This window comes from Wyeomyia smithii, chromosome 1 (assembly GCF_029784165.1).
Source record: "Wyeomyia smithii strain HCP4-BCI-WySm-NY-G18 chromosome 1, ASM2978416v1, whole genome shotgun sequence".
Classification (NCBI taxonomy): Eukaryota; Metazoa; Arthropoda; class Insecta; order Diptera; family Culicidae; genus Wyeomyia; species Wyeomyia smithii.
In genome coordinates, this window is record NC_073694.1 from 184,395,349 (window position 1) to 184,412,865 (window position 17,517).

General features: G+C 38.8%; 1 protein-coding gene and 2 long non-coding RNA genes across 4 annotated transcripts; 1 reads left to right on the forward strand and 2 right to left on the reverse strand.

Annotated features, from left to right (window-relative positions):
* Window positions 1–3,504: 3,504 nt before the first annotated feature.
* Window positions 3,505–4,677, forward strand: LOC129720982 (uncharacterized). The gene is made up of 5 exons (XR_008727323.1): window positions 3,505–3,673; window positions 3,734–3,965; window positions 4,030–4,108; window positions 4,168–4,284; window positions 4,346–4,677. It is a non-coding gene; the product is annotated as an uncharacterized LOC129720982 (long non-coding RNA).
* A 1,209-nt stretch (window positions 4,678–5,886) lies between these two features.
* On the reverse strand, window positions 5,887–6,787 carry LOC129720984 (uncharacterized). 2 transcript variants are annotated; one of them, XR_008727324.1, is made up of 3 exons: window positions 6,626–6,787; window positions 6,115–6,562; window positions 5,887–6,055 (listed from the first exon to the last, which is right to left on the reverse strand). It is a non-coding gene; the product is annotated as an uncharacterized LOC129720984 (long non-coding RNA). The 2 variants fall into 2 exon arrangements; XR_008727326.1 differs by having other exon boundaries at window positions 6,115–6,535; window positions 6,626–6,785.
* Window positions 6,788–7,059: 272 nt separating this feature from the next.
* Window positions 7,060–9,754, reverse strand: LOC129720991 (dipeptidyl peptidase 3-like). The gene is made up of 4 exons (XM_055673001.1): window positions 9,412–9,754; window positions 9,186–9,338; window positions 8,206–9,100; window positions 7,060–8,143 (listed from the first exon to the last, which is right to left on the reverse strand). Exons 1-4 carry the CDS (start codon window positions 9,529–9,531, stop codon window positions 7,146–7,148), a joined length of 2,166 nt encoding a protein of 721 aa, XP_055528976.1. The 5' UTR covers window positions 9,532–9,754; the 3' UTR covers window positions 7,060–7,145.
* Between the last annotated feature and the right edge of the window lie 7,763 nt (window positions 9,755–17,517).

The window sequence follows — 17,517 nt, forward strand, 5'->3', positions numbered from 1 at the left end:
ATAAAGAACTCAGAGCTTCAATCTATCGTTGAAGCGATTAAACTAGAGGGTTTCGATGTTGCAGAACTTTCTGGTAAGTGAAAACTAATGTTTAATATAAACTTTCTTTTGGCAGGAAGAAAAAATGGCAGACAAATTAAAGTGTTTCTTCTGCAATACACTCGTGGAAGATTACGTTGATGGGTTGAGACGTCATCTGAAATATCACGCTGATAGAAAAGATTTCGATAAAAATCTTGTGCATTTTACATGCATGAAAGCGGGATGCAGAATGAGCTATAGGAATTTCTCTAACATCCTCACAAAACATCCTCTTCCGGCTGAAGTCCATGAAAGTCATGCAAACAAAACGGTGTCTCATAAGCGAGAAACGTTTGACGAAGATGATATCGATGTTCCATGCAACAGTTCTTCGCCAGCACCCCAAATCAAACAAAAAAAAAAAACTCTTTGGATTCTTAACGACATTTTGCTGCTCTATCTGTTTGTCGTCTTAAAGCTGACATTTCTCTAACAGATACGAAAGTTTCCTCTTGACTAATTAAATAGTAGGAGGGTGGTATTCAAGACACGACCGCATGACGTTGACTACCGTATTCTTATATTCCATTGAACCAAATAGTAGAGGGAATTGCAACGCTTCTTTTACAAAACTTCTGTAACAAAATTTCGAGGCATCAAAAGGTACCAGTTGCCGATTATTCTCATTTACTGGTTAGTCCGTCCAGAATTCCAGCCATTTTAGTATTTTGCAGTAGCCATTTATTACCAACAGCCACCAGCATAACGGGTGAAACCGGCACAAGATGACCGGTACTATTTTGTCTTTCCTCCTTTCAGCTGCTAACACCTAGCGCTGTCGTGAAATTAACATCAACACAAACATGCATTTTTGCAAGGTTTTTTTCCGCTAGCAGCAGCAATCGTAAAACATAAAATTCAACTAACCGCTTCTATTATAAAACTGCGAGGCACCAAAAGGTGCCAGTTGCCGATTTCTTGTTTACTGGGTTCCGTCCAGAATTCCAGCCATTTTAGTATTTTGCAGTAGCCACCAGCATTACGAGTGAAACCGGCACGAGATGACCGGTACTATTTTGTTTTCCTCCTTTCAGCTGCTAACACCGAGCGTCCGTATGTATCCGGTACGGTTTAATAATGAAACTGATGGGGTGAAATGTTCGAACGATACGTTTTATACCAAGGCTTCGTCAGATAATTAGAAAGAAGGAGGGGCTACATAGATGATGGAATGGTAGAGAAAAATGTTTCTTGAAGGCTGCGCCGGCCGCTGTCGTAATATTAACACCAACACAAACATGCATTTTTGCAAGGTTTTTTTCCGCTAGCAGCAGCATTTGGTAAAACAGAAAATTCAACTAGCCGCTTCTGTACCAAAATTTCGAGGCACTAAAAGGTGCCAGTTGCCGATTATAGTTTCCTGGTTAGTCCGTCCGGAATTCCAGCCATTTATGTGTTTTGCAGTAGCCATTTACTACTAAAGCCACCAGCGTATGGGTGAAACCGGCACGAGATGAGCGGTACTCTTTTGTATTTCCTCCTTTCAGCTGCTATCACCTAGCGTCCGCATGTCACTGGTGCGGTTTTGGAATCAGAATGATGGGGCGCCGGCCGCTGTCGTAAAATTAACACCAACAAAAAGATGCTTATTTGCAAGGTTTTTTCCGCTAGCAGCAGCATAAACATCGGAAACAGAAAATGATAACAACAATAACAACAAAGTCAGATCGATTGTATCCGTTAGTGTCGACTGTGCTTGGGAAGAGAGGTAGTGATTGGCTACGCGGTATGATTTAGACAATCGATATTAATTACCAATTTTTCAATAGTGTATCTCAAACAAAAGTTTGTTTTTGTTACATAAATTTAGCCGTAAAAGAATTTCTGATCGATTGATGCCAAAACCTCTAAAACCTGATTATAGATGACTGCAAAATAAGCGCTCAAAACCTGACAACTTTTCTCTGGTTTTCCCTGGTTGAATTACTAGATTTTCAAATTCAGGGGCCTAACTTCGATATAGACGTTAGTCAACGTCAAAAAATACCACAAAGGAATATGTGGAAGGTGAACCTTACCAAGATTACGAATACATTGACCAAGAAGACGAGTATGGCTTGTCATCGGAAAAGGTAATTTAATTTTTCATCAGTTTCGAAAATTTGTAAACCTGTTTTTTATTGACTTAGTAATTTTGTAATAATTAAAACTTTGCAAAATGCAAAACCATTCAAATATTACAAAATGCGGAACTCGGCAATGTTTGATACCCACCCACCCCCATGTAACGCAATTTTACATGTTGGTCACTCTCAGTGTAACGCTTCGCTGAATGCTATCTTTTCTGTAGAAGCTTCACCACCTTTCAACATGCTTCAAATTTATGCAGTTTCGAATCCTTTTTATATGAATCACTCAATCACTAAGCTGACTCGCTAACTTTGAAAGTACATACACTGCTTTCAATCATAATTCGCAAGAGAACCTATTTATTCTCGAAGACACTCGAAAACTTTGTTTATATAGGAAGGCATTCAGTCACATGAAACGACGACAATCAACTCTAAAATAACAAACAAACAGCTTACTTAAGCAGGTATTAGACGAAGCGAATATTTGCTATTTTTGGTACGATTTTTATTTGCGCAAAACAAAATCCGTACCAAAAATAGCAAATATTTGCTTCGTGTAATACCTGCTTTAGAATTTGGCTTATTTACTAGCATATTGCCTGAATGTCATGTATTGTCCTTAAACATAAGTCTTCTACAAGCATATCCTTGAAGTATTATCAAAATATGTTGGCAGCCGCGAACACAGCGATGCTGAGAAAAGCTCAAAAAAGGGACACAGCAGTTACTTATGGGTAACTTTGTCTTCAAATATAACACCAGAGCCTTGGAAATGGTACAGAGCATGACCGCTACCTGCAACTCGAATACAAATATCGACAGCGGCGGATTGCTGCTTATCCAACAACATAAGCACGTGTTTAATTTAGTCCAGTGGATGACCGTTCCCTCGTAGCAGATCGAATCCCCGCTCGCAACAGGTAATCGCAGTAGCAGTTTCTTACTTTCGAAGATCTGGACAACATTCACGGCGTTCCTTACGTTTTTTTGGCTTGTTTAGCTCAGTACACAACAAATAAGAAGCACAATGCACACCGTTTTACAGTACAGAAAAATATATATATATATATATATATATATATATATATATATATATATATATATATATATATATATATATATATATATATATATATATATATATATATATATATATATATATATATATATATATATATATATATTACTTTAATGAATTTAATTCACCTGCTATTGCTAGGAGAAAAAAGAGTCGATTAAAAAATTAACAAACAATGATGAGAAAATTATCGATCTTTATCGTTATGTCGATAATCGTTTTATATCGATCATATTGACAGCGCTAACAATTATCGATATGCCGCTGGTGGCACAAAGCATGCAAATTATTTTTGCACTTGCAGATTAAATTATCATGCAGGCACTGGTGTAGCGTGGTGGAAGCGGTCCGCCCCGGCTGTCACCGTCAGAGGGTAGAGCCTTTTGTTACTTTACGTTGACGGTCAATCTAAATCACAAAATAAAACAATTCTTATTCAAACGTATCATTTTTGCAGAAGAAATCAATCGTTGAAGTAAAATAACATAGTTTTATTTTTCAGGAATTCGATATTGATTGTATTTTCCAACAGACACCATAAGGCTTCAATATTAGCATATAGTTGAAGTTGTTGAAAGAATTGCATTACCATATTACCATATAGAATATCTGGTAAAGAAACAAATGAAGTAGATTAACCGTCCAAGACATGTTGATACTGATAATGAAGAGACACAAAGCATTAGCAACGTTCCTGATGCTGATGAACTGAATTTGCATTCAATGGACTCTTGGTACTTACATCCTTTAAACTTACAACAACTTCATTCTAATCTAATTCCTTTCAATTTATTTTAGATTTGTTGCGATTTCATGGACATGTTTCAAGATAAAATTATTTCAAAATTCAAATATTTGCACCCATCTCTGAACAATCGTAAGTGTTATTCAGAACTTTGTATATATTCACTTTGATCAACAATACCTTATTTATAGAGTTCATTCGTTCACTACTAATTATTAAAAAAAAATCCATCCCGTGGAACCAAAAGGACTAATAAAGGATCGAAGAAAATAACCAATCTGTTGGAAGGCATTGTCGAATGGATGAATGTAAATACAATTGCTCTATGAATATTTATAATATTTCAGTGGATGCCTCTCTTGATTTCAGCCGGAAGACGACATTAATCACTACGTCATGAGCAACCAGGCACACGAAATCCGGTGATGATCATTTAAGGACATTTATATTCCGAGGGAGAATGTTTTATTCGCATAGGACAGACATTTTTTTCCAGTAGGGCTTGATATTGAGTACGCATTTTTCACAATGATCGAGACACATTATTTTTTCAACTGTAAGTTTGAGTCATCACATGCCAACTTTTTTTCTTTTTTTACGGGAGCTATTTTGAATGTACGGCCGTAAATAATTTTATTGTTTTGTTAGATTAGAATTTAAGATATTTTTCAAATAAAAATGACAAATATTTCAATTGATAACTATTGCCCCTTGCATGACTATTTGGACTTCTGTGATAATCATTCATTGCCCAATTTCTTATTTCGCTTTATTATTAATTGACACCTCAGTAGCGCAGTGGCAGTTTTTTTGGGTTCATTGTTTGTTTTGTTTTTCATTTGCAACATTAAGTATATATTTTTGAGCAGCTTAGTTGAAAATTAGGTTGAATATCAAAACAAAACTAAGTGTTACATGATTGATTGGGTGATACTGAGTATCGATACTCTCTCAATTGTCATTTTTTCGATACCAGACCACACGGTTTCATGTATACTTTAATAATATATATAGGTATCAAGCACTGACCATTGCTAGAGTGATTTCTTATTAACCTACCAAGGTAGCAGTCATGATAGAGATTTTTTTGTCTATATAATAAAATATTTCTGTCACGCGTTCCGATAACGCTAGTATCGATACCCGTCGCCCAAACTGCGAAATCGTGTGCGACATTCGACTGTGATAATCGTGTATTTCGGGGTAGTCAAATTTGGCATAAAAGTCGCAATAAATTTTGGGAGATTTTTTTCGGTCATGCATCGAAAGTACAATATTTCAATTCGAGATTTCGATGCATGCTCGAAAAATCTTTCTCAGTCATATGTTTTCTTATTTCCACGTACAATTTACGCAACCAGAAATCTAATGCTGTTTTCCAGCAAAACCGTTAAAATACTGATAATACAGCAAAATAAGTTATTCAAGGTTTTGCTGATATTACAGCAAACAAATTGCTGAAATACAGCTGAGTTCTGTCAGTTTCGTTTTGCTGAAAAACAGCAGAATTTATTTTGCTGGTTGAATTGCTGATTTTACAGCTCGGCAAAATCCAGCAAACTTTTGCTGGTTTACAGCAAAAAAAAAATCAGTGTGTAGCAAAAAGCAGTCCACCGTGTCGCTATCGTCGAGCGAAGCCGAATACGTCGCTTTCAGCGCTGCTGCAACAACGGAGGCTGTGTGGATCAGCGAGGTCCTGGAAGATCTTCATATGACTGCCAAACCTGTGACAATATATGAGGATAATCATGGCCGCGCTTGTGTGGCAAAATACCTGGAAAATAAGAGAACGAAGCACATCGACGTAAAACATCACTTCATATAAATCCAAATGGCAAATGGAACCCTAAATATCGAGCCAATCGAAACTCATAGCCAACTGGCGGATCTATTCACGAAACCGCTGGAAGGCATCCGCTTCAAGTTACTAACGTCAACTCAGGCATGTCGGATTGAGAGGGAGTATGAAACAGCTACCAGTTGTTTTACCAAAGTCAAGGATGTCTCGTAAATAACAACCGGACTGAGTGCTTCTTCTTTAGTATAAAAGCGTCGTTACTTTGGCAATGTATAAACATCCTGGAAGGGTATAAAAACTGTAATTTTCATCCAGGACTTACTTACTTTTATAGCGTTACAGATCGTTGAGATTCTTTACCGAATCCAGAATACGTCTCCACAAACCTCGGTCTTGGGCTGCTCCTCTCCAGTCTTCCCTTACACCCGTCGCTCTGGAATCCTCGTCGATAACACACATCCAGCGCGTGCGAAGTCTACCTCGAAGTCGGCGGTCTCTATCCGGTTCTCTGCTAAATATTATCTTTGCTGGTTGCTCATCCGCCATCCGGGCTCATTGGCCAGCCCACTGTAACCTACCGTGTTTCATCAGCTTGACAATATCAGAGTGTTTGTGTACTTCGTAAGCTCGTGATTCGTGATTCGCCTGCGTCACACCCCATTTTCTAGTTTGCCACCGAGTATTGATCGCGGGATTCTACACTCGAAGAGCGCCACCGGGACGATAAAATGGTCTTCTGTAGTGATGAACTTTATCTTCGCCTACATATTGGTTATGAAAAGTAGTTACTAAAACGCAATAAATTATGATGCGGAAATATGACTTTCAAATTGAATAATCAAAAAGCTTACCTATTTTAATTTTCTGCTATTTTTTGCCACTATTCCATTGAAAAAATACATTTCGACATCATTGAAAAATTGAAAACAAAAATGGTAGTGACGGACCCCCCTCTAAATTTTGGCGTGTGTCAAGTGTTGCAGTTATTGGCCCTGACGACTCTGTTGATATTGGTTTGGTTTTTACTTGCGAAAGTGAAGGAGGAAAATATTTTTGCTTTTGTTTTCACACATAAATTGACAATTGCATATGAGAATTCGCGTAGGTGCGAACAGCCTTAAAAAACTCTTTTACTTGTGTCAGGGCCCATTGAACGGCATTCGATAACTGCAATGTAAACATGTTGCAGTTGGCGAACGACGACTGTATATGGATACTGTGAATACTAGTAGCATTACCATTTGATTATGATTCAAATGAACATTTCCAGGAGCGATTTTTATTTCCAAAAAACGAGTTTTTTGAGATATATTTATTTTTATATGAATGATCCACTTCAAAAAATACACAATTCAAAGCATGAGTCACATATCAGTAGAGATCTGCAAAATATGCTTTGTTTTGCTCGTAAACCCGCTCCAGGATTTCGTCGATCTCAACGCTGGGGAACCGATCCAACCAGGACTGGATATACCCGTCGAAATTGGACTCGTACGTTTTTAGCTGAACAGTGCCTGCCTCAGGCAGCTCGGTATTCGCTTGCACAAATATCATCCGAGGCTTCTTGTGCAACAGCACAATGTCACGCCATTTGGCCCACGGATACGGTCCGTCCTCAGGCACCTCCGAATAGTGATTGTACATCTTAGTAGCACCTAATACGTCTCCGGTAGATTTATAAAACTGTAGCTTAAGCAGAAACTTCTTGATGGCCTCCTTTCCGACAGTTTCAATCTTATTGCGATCGAACTTAAGCAGTAGATTTTTACCCGGTTCGGTTTCCTCCACGTTGACCAAACCTTCTCCAGCCTCCAGCAATACTTTCATAATCACGAACCGTGCTTGGTAGTGAGCCTGAAGCCAAGTTTTTTGCGTTGGGTTGTACAGTTCCATAGCTACCCCGACACCTCCCCAAACTAGCAGCAACCAATTGACGTAAATTATGTCCGAAATTTCCTGCTCATCCGTGTGACCAAATATTTTCAGAATATCTCTATTAAGGCTGAGATATAAACCAACTGCTTCAGCGCGACACTCTTCGTAGCTCGATCCCAATGACTTGAATTTTGAATCGTAAGTTTCGCCTGGTTCATACCAAGAGCTAATTTCTGCCCCATCAAGCAGGCTTTTTACTTTCTGGCGGTCGAAGTTAAACTCACCCTTCTCGTTAACCCGCAATAGCTTTCCGCTGCCATGACCCAACAATTCATGGAGTCCTACTTGCACCTCAAATGCAGTCGCCTTGTAACGTTTCATCAAGGCTTGATCTTCCTCTGACAGAAAAGGTATCGTATCGGTTTTATTTGTATTCGCTAACACGTTTCCCAATGAAACGTTTTTGAATCCCTCATCCTGACGGATTTCATCATCTGTTAAAGAGAAAACAAAAACAATAAACAATGCTTCACAATCAACCCTGACGCTAACTTACAGTTCGGAATGTTTATTCCGCAAGGCACACCCGAACCGGCGAACGTCAGAATATCCAACGAAGTGAAATCTGGCTTTAAATAATTGTCCTTCTCGTAATCTTCTCCCCAAGGGAGAAGTTTTATGAAGTTTTCGGCATTCTTCACTAGCGTGCCAAACTTGGCCGACATCTCTTTGTTGACCATGGCAACAAATCCCTCGAATTCGCCACGTTGCCCAACTGGATCACGATATGTTTCAATGAATCCAATATATGTTTCAATGACCGGCCCTTTATCCTTGATCCAGTATCGCGACCCAGTTTTGTGAGCATCCAGGCTGCCTTCCGCGAAACTTTCGATATAATTATTTATCATCTCCTTTTGATTATCATTCGCGGAATGCTCATTAGCTTCTTTCAGGTAGTCTACTACCTTTTGCATTAGTTCATTGTAATCCCCGCGAGTAATTTTGAAAACGCATCCCTTGTACTCAACGGGGGGTTTCGTCAAACCATCCTTATCCCCTGTTTCGGCGGAGGCGAGCTTAATATTATACACAGTCTTGCCATCCTCAAGAGTTTTGAATGTACGGCAAATGTACGCTTCGAACTTATTAGCTTTCATCCATTCGCTGATAAGTTCTGTATCTTCGCGAGTAACATTTGAAGAGAAGTATGTTGTGACACCCTTATCACAAAGACCAAGGGTTTTCGTACGCTCCGACAGTAGGAAAATTGGCTTTTTTGTTTGATTCCACAAACGCCCTACAGTTGGTTCATCCGTTTTGAACGCTTTAGAATTTTTGACAATCAACTCGAACTTATCCTCTTCTAAATTGGGTACAATCTTGCTATCGCCCATACCTTTATAGTTTCCAGCATTCGCCAGAAAACCGCAAGCATACACCAGAAATGCCTACGAATAAAAGCTTGCTCAGATGCAATTAAAAAAACGACAAATGCAAACTGATAAGATAAAATGGTTTGATATAGATACTAACCGTAAATTCATCTTCGCCAACACCTGCCTCTAACGCTGCCTTTTTGAGTTCTGCGGTCGACTCTGCCAGAAACAATCGATGTAACAGTGAAAATATTAACGGTGATTCCGGACTCGATTGAACTAATGCTATCAAACCGCCAGACCAGGATGCCTGTGGATTATCAACGATTTGAATATCGAACAACCAAGTGGAGGTGCTATGTGGCACCTACGCTCTTACATACCTGGCTAAAGTAATGCGCGTACAATTTTTCCTTCTCAGTCAGCGCTTTGAATGCCGTGGCACAGTCCAATTCCACTATAGGCTGTGAATTCGGCAGAACATATTGGCTTTTATCGGTCATTTCGTTTCACGGTTTCGCTGCACCACGCACTAAATTACTTGCACTTTCTGTCCTAATTTGACACAAATCCAACCCGTACAAACGGCAATAACTGAAACGACTCAACAACTCAAGCAGCTAAAAACCTAACAACGGTGATTAAAGAAAGAAAAAGTTCAATTGCAGAGATGATGAGTTGACAGAAAAAAAGCCGGCCAGCATAAGCGCTGTTTTCAAAGTGTGGCAATCTTGTATCACAACCAGGGATGCCAGGTCATTTTTTCAAATGTCTCCACGTTCCGAGAGAAAATGTCTTCACAAATCTTTCCGCCCAGGATGGCCCGGGGTAAACCGATCAGGAAATGTCCCAAAATATGCGACTATATTGTTTTCTAATAGTTTTGATTGTTATCTAGTCGCAAAACTATGTCAATTTTATCAAAGAACATCAAAACTGCATTGTACTGTGCGAGAAATAATCATGCAATATGACATCGCTAGAAATTTTGCGTCGCTGGACTCACCACACGCTGCTTTATTTTAACTCTAATCTGATTAGGATCTACTCAGTTTGGTATTCTTATGCAAAATGTCAAAAAGTGAGTTATCGAGTACTGGACATTTGAGTAACATTAACCCAAATTTTCATAATTACCATGTTTACTCAGTTTTGAGTTATTATCCATGATGTTTACTCACCCTGAGTATATGTATATGTCAAAAGTTTCCAACAGCAATATTTTCGGTTTCCGAAGAACAATCGGTGTCGCTTTTTATTTGTTGGCTAGCAGTAAGTATCTGATCTGTCATCAAATTAATAATTTCTTAATCAATTACATTACAAACAACGTATAATATTCCATAATAATTTCAGCCCAACATCAGTATTGCAGAGGATTTGAAAACACATAAAAGATCTATTCAAAATGAACAACCGCATGTTGTATGTTCTACGATGCCGTTTAAAGCCGGACTTTTATTCGTGATAACAAACGGAAACATTTGTATTGATGTACAGTGCTCAACAATCGATGCAGTTTAAAACCTTCGCAGTATTAGGTGACGAATGATGACGGATTATCTGGCACAAAAATGTAAGTCACAGTTCACGGGCAACTGTCAACCAGTTGGGTGCCGCATTCAATAAAGACACGGGAATGATTTAGTAAATTTTCTAATGTTTCGATGAAAAATAAATCTGTGTTTTTGATTGTTCTGAATTTATTTTATTTATTGAGTCAGATTTACAAAAACCAGAAATCATTAAATTTTCGTATTTAGGCAAACTGGGTAACTTGTACTCATTTTCGTTAATTTCTGGTTTGCATGAACAGAGTAGATTCTACTCAGTTTTTGACGTATGACGCCTTTACTCAGAAGTGAGTAACCGTAAAAGAACCCTAATTAGGGTACCTCCACTTTTTTCAAAAATGGGTGATATCTAACTCACTTTAGAGTAACAAAAAATGAGCGTGCAGCGAATTGCAGAGTAGTGCTGCAGCGACAATAATTCGCGTTGACGGTGTTGCTGATATTTGTTTGGTTTTTGCATGCGAAAAAGAAGGAAGGAAATATTTTTGCTTGTGTCATCACGCACATTTTGACAATTGCATATGAGAGTTCACGTAGGTGCGAACAGCCTTCGAAATCTCTTTCAACGCGAATAACCCGAATTGGCCAAAACTAGCATTAAGCGATACGATGGAGAGTATCGATACTTCAGTATCGATACCCAAAGAGCCAAAGGTATCGAGATACTCGAAATATCGGCCAAAAAGTATCGATACCAGAAGTATCGATACAATAGCTAAGAACATTTTTTGAATTTTTGTAAACACAAGGTAAATAATGAGGACTTATTCGTTGTTTTTCTGGTATCTATCCGCATTCTCTAGAGCAGCATGAATCAAATGACTTCACAAACAAATACATACAGGTAATGCAGAAATACTGAGCTTTGGCAAAAAATGAATTAAACAACTTAAATCTTCAAGATTTGTATTCACTGGCCTAATGGGCTGTAAAGCTCCCGTCTTATTTGTATAAATTATTGACACACTTCCGTATAAATTGATGAGAAAGTTGATGACATAAAAAAGTTAGATATGTCAGCGAAAATAAGATAGTGAAGTCTACCGCTGAATGTTTCTTACTAATCAATATTGCAATTTTATTTTTCATATGTACTTAAACTTGTGTCAACGGAAAGCATGAGTTAGTTTCCGCTTGTCAATATTCGATCTGAACAATGTTACCAGAAAACTTATATTTGTTTTTGTAATACAAATCTTTTTACTTTTGTCCTGTGTCAAAATGTCATACGGTCATATGCCGTCTAAGAGAGAGAGAGAGAGATAGACGATGAAAAAAATCACCAACTTGGCAACTGGGTTTTACATGTCAAAGGTGCCACATCTCTTCTCAAAACGCAAAGTTGAGTGACTTTTCATTTGATTCGTATAACCGGTGGTGACGATGAAAGTACTGGGGAGTAATAAAGTGCATCGCAAAAACCGTTAAGGTGTTTAATTCTATGTTTATGTTTAATTTTAAATGCTTTCACCAAAACAATAGATAATTACTTTGTTAGCTATAAAAGACTTGTCAACCTCCGGCTAAAAATCACTGTGATAATGCAATTTTGAAACATTCTTATTAATTGTCTAGCAATAGACCTCTCCAATCGTGCATGTATTGGTGCACTTTACACCGCGTGAGTCGGATGGAAAACAAAAAAAAAAATAGTTGCATTGATTGCAAAATTTTTATTTACTGTCGCTGACTCGAAAGTTACTTTATTCCTACGCGGATTGTGTGACTTGTTTATGGATAGTATCTTACAAAATGATTATTTAATTTACAGTACCGAGTAACCAAAGCTAAGCAAATTGAAAAATATATAGACTATATTTTTCGATTTACTTAACCCCGGTGAAGTAAAGCAAGAATCATTCATGAGGCAAACACAACAATATTGCACGCTTAGCCTTGAGGCTAATAGCGGTCTCGATCAACGAGATTAGTTGAGAGAATTCGTTATCGATATTGTTTTTGGCACATTTTGCATGTGTAAGATAAGTACAACGATACTCCGTGATCCAGTGCTAAGTCGAGAAAATTTCCAGCTCGAAAAGTTCCTCGACTCGATTGGGAATCGAACACGATATCACAACCGTGTGGGAGAGCAAGCCGACCGACATCGGTAGCCACAGAGCCACGGGGACCATAAGGCAAACAACCCGAATTAAGTGTTTGTGACTAAGTTGTCAGAAAGCTCTATAGGACAAGAAAAACGTATGGCAATAAACATGTTCTATATTGTATATATTGTATATTGTTGTTATCTTTCTTTTTCGTTTGGCTCACAACATTCTCTCTGTCTATTTCTCCATCTAAGTTTTGCTAGTGCAAATAGACTTGTGCGATTTTTATACTGACAGTGGCAGCTTTTTAGTGGTTCCAGCTTCCAGCTCGTATCAACTAGCTGGCATCTCTATCTTATTTGCTTTGCTTCATCGCAACTAACATCGCAGCGGATCCACGATGTGTGGGCCCCACTGACACTGACAGACAGCATAACATAGCGTATGAAAAGTGGCGGCGATCTCGTTTACACATTGAGATGTCAGCCCTTGAAACATGGTGCGATTTCAGCTTACTGGTTCGTATGCACAGCGTTGCCAGGTCATTTTTTAAAAAATCTGGAAAAGGCAAAAAAAAATCTGGCAGTCATTTTGTGGGGTGAAAGGTAAATTTTTCGAATAAAAGTCTTGGGGTACGCAAAATTTGAGGTGACAAAATTGCAAAATTTCGCGCCAAATTTGAAGTGATGACCTTTCTGCGGATATTTCCGATACCGATACAATGTCGCCCATTGCTAGCCAAAACACCTTGCCAGAGACATCGGAGATTGCGGGTTCGAGTTCCGTCCGGACGAGGGACATTTTTTTTAAAGACTAAATCACTTCCTTAGCCCGTGTTCATTATTAGCATCGTCGAAAAACTTAAAATGTAAGTCATAGGACAAATACTACAAGGTATTCAGCCCTAGGGGTTGTACGAAATGGTGACGTAGGACTAAATGTATATATTATATGCTGCGATAAACTGTTCATAGGCAACACTACCGTTTATATTTGATGGTCTTTATTGTAAAACTAACGATGCATGAATACATGAAAATTTTACCCTAGTAGTAGTTGTGAAAATTCTCATAACTCCTATCTTCAAGCATCTATATACTATAGTTCTGAAAAGAACCGATTCCATAATCTTCGGTATGAAACTCGTGCTACAGAACGCTGATAATCGCACCACCGACGGTATTATTGAATATTTTGTTGGCCGCGCATAAAATTTGCTCACCGCTGTGCCCTCCAGTAGCTGTGCCAGCAAAATATCCTGCAGCGTACGATGGTAACTGTTGCTGCCGTATGCAAAATAAAGGTAACATGCTCCGCGGTGCCTGGAAGTTGATTCTTATGCAGCTCTCGTTTCTCAATGTCGCGTACCTCTAACAGCTATACTCCACTCGCTATTGTGTGACAAACTAGACTGAAGCTAAATTTTCGACACGCAGTCTTTTGTTTCAAGTACCGCGTAGATTTTTGCCATAGGGGCGTGGCCACACAGCTTAGAGAAAGAGGAACAAACCAAAACACTTTGTTGAGTCAAAATGTGTAGGCAGTGGAATTTATTCCGTCCATGTTATTGTTATCCGTGCTCGGGAAGCAAGCCAATAGCGAGGGAAATGTATGGGAAAGCTTGACCTTGAAACTTTTCACTTTTTTTACCATTAAGCAGTAAAGCAACAATGTTAAACATTATATCAAACAATTGTTACACATTTTATCTATCCACCGACATATAAACGACTGAGATGCATTAAGTCGTTCGCTTGCTATAATCGTTTGAAATCTTACGCAACATTTGCCAGTTTCATTTTGTAATCTAGTATAGAAAACAAAGACGTAGTCCTACGTCAGAAACCTTCAATCTGGCAACTAGCTGTCACATATCAGAAGCGTCAGATCTTTTCTCAAACCGCAATTGGCCCTGACGACTCTGTTGATTTTGGTTTGGTTTTGGGGCGAAAGTGAAGGAGGGAAATATTTTTGCTTTTGTTTTCATACATAAATTGACAATTGCATACGAGAATTCGCATAGGTGCGAACAGTCTTAAGAATCTCATTTACTTGTGTCAGGGCCAATGTTGACTAACTTTTTCATCCGACTCTGATGGTGTCGGTGGAAGTAGGGATGGGCGAACGGCTCACGAGCCGTTCATATGAACCGGTTCTTAGGAAAGAGCGAAAGAACGAACGGCTCATGAAAAAGAGCCACGGTTCTTTGAGCGCACCAGAACTTATGGGTTCGCGCGAACCTGAAGTTTACCGAGAAAACACGAACTGTCAACGCTCGTGAATCATTGTGAACCATGAACCGTTCATATGAGTCGGTTCGGAACGGTGAGTGAGCGGTTCAGAGCCGCTCTTGCAAAAGAGCCGGTGGAAGTCCTGGGGCATGGTAGAGTGCATCACAAAAACCGTGAAGGTGTTAAGTTTTATGTTAATGTTTAATTTTATATACTTTCACCATAATTGATCATTATTTTGTTGGCCATACTGAGAGTTTTTGAACCACCAATTAAAAATCACTGTGATAAGGGGCCATCCACATACCACGTGGACAGCTTGGCGCGGGGGGGGGGGGGGTTGGCTAATGTCCACGGTCCATACAATTTTTTTAGAATGTATATGGGCAGTTGTCCACGGAGGGGGAGAGGAGGGGGTCAAAATCGTTAAAAATCTGTCCACGTGGTATGTGAATGGCCCCTAAAGCAATTCTGAAGCATTCTCAAATTATTGAAAACATGAAAAACGTGTGAAAAAAATACACTGAGGTTGTTTTTTAAGCGGTTTTTTTACGCGGATTCCGGAATTTACGCGGTTTTGTTTTACGCGGTTTTTTTACGCGGCATGTATCCCCCGACTTTAGTGTATATCCTTTATTGTACAGTCGTCGTTCGATAACTGCAACATGTTTACATTGCAGTTATCGAATGCCGTTCGATAACTGCAACACTTGACACATGCCAAAATTTAGAGGGGGGTCCGTCACTACCATTTCTGTTTTCAATGATGTCGATATGTATTTTTTTAATGAAATAGTGGCAAAAACAGCAGAAAACTAAAATAGACAAGCTATTCGATTAATCAATTTGATATTCATATTTCCGCATCATAATTTATTGCATTTTAGTAACTACTTTACGTAACTATTGTGAGTTTCATTGAAACTTATTCGCCGCGCTATAAACCGAAATTCTGAAACCAAATGCCCTTCTTGGTTGCCGAATCGATTTTATTTTCCCCGGGACACTGTAAGCAACAGCCAAGATTAAATCTACCTGCCTTGGCAACCCTTTCCAAAATCAAAACAAACTTCGATTCTGGCAGCACACTGAAGGCGGCGCCAGGGGTGCCAGGTTTACAGATTACTCTAATATAGATTGATATCATAATGCTTTAAACAGAAACCACGAAGTGAGTATATGATCCAATAGATTTTCCTCTGGTGATTAGTAATCCTTTTTAGTCTCCACTGTCTCCAGCAGTGATTTTTTCAAGGATTTTCCCGATTCTTTACCAATGAAGGTTGATGCAAATAAAAACAGCATACATCTGGCAACTCAGCGCGGCCTTTGATTTAAGCGCGGTGTTTAGATTAGACCGCGTTCAGTTTTGGGCAAATCTCTTAAAAACATGTTACGAGAAAGCTCGGAACCGCTGACATAACGCGAGGAAAAGCAACATCAATGTCAGCAGGATCCGTGACACCTGTCAGTTCGTAAAATGGTCTGTATAACGCTCGGTCACAAAGTATTGTTTGTGATCTACTATACACTGCCTCGCTGAGTAGTGAAAGCTAGCCAAACAATGCACAAGGATTTTTTTCTCTTATAATACTTACGAAAAGTGAATCACATAACATGGTGATTTTGCTTCATTGATTAATAGTGGAGATCTATAATCTCCCATCTAGAATGAAGAGACAACAAGTAAACGAAATCGAAAGAAATTAAAGAGTCCTTTTGAAATATTTTTAGAGAGTCAACAATTTTCATTTTCGAATGCATTCAGAATCCCCCCGCGAGATCTGCCACTTCAATGTCAAATGTGACTTCACGCTCGTAAATAATAACTCTAAAATGAGTAACATTTGACGCAGTTTCGTAAAAAGTGGAACAACTCTAAAATTGAGTAACTCCACAAATACTCAAAACTGAGTAACACTAGGCGACTTCAAAATGAGTTATTATATTACTCAAAATTTGAGTACGACACAACTCATTTTTTTTGGGTACAGTTCAGTTTCATTACTGGCTAGAAATCCGCCACGGCCAATAAACGACACCACATGTTCAGCAATAATTACCTTGTAATAAAAGTAAACAGTTAGAATACCTTCTGAGGCGCACACAATTAATAAACATATGTTACAAACTGAAGCACATCATAATCACCTTTCAAAATGGACGTCGTCATATGCGACGTTACTCAGAAAGAAGTTATACGAAGGGAAACCAAAAAGTGAGTCAAAGTTACTCAAAATCAAAAAGGACCTCTACTCATTTTTTGACGTCTACGAACATCGTTCTAAACTGAGTCAGAGTTGCTCAGTTCATGAGTTATTATTTACGAGCGTGTTTGACATCAGATTTGACAGATTGCGGTCCGATAACTGCAAAGTTGTTGCAGTTATCGGTCTTGCAGTTAAGAAGCGTTGCAGTTAAAAGTCTTGCAGTTATCGAACGGCGACTGTACCTGATTGCAATACCTCTCAATGTGTTACCTTTCTTCTTTTTTCACAACATTCTCTCCGTATAGACCATTTTACGAGACGTTTCTGAACTCAATTCATGAATGAAATTTTGACAGAATGCTCGGAACCGCTGACATAACGCACGTAAAAGCAGCATCAATATCAGCAGGATCCGTGACTCCT

Excerpts from the sequence above, each read along its gene's own strand:
- LOC129720991 (XM_055673001.1), bottom strand. The coding sequence starts at position 9,531 with ATGACCGATAAAAGCCAATATGTTCTGCCGAATTCACAGCCTATAGTG. Across the intron at positions 9,339-9,411 it reads ACGCGCATTACTTTAGCCAG|GCATCCTGGTCTGGCGGTTT; the intron begins GTATGTAAGAGC and ends GATAATCCACAG. Across the intron at positions 8,144-8,205 it reads CGGAATAAACATTCCGAACT|ATGATGAAATCCGTCAGGAT; the intron begins GTAAGTTAGCGT and ends TCTCTTTAACAG.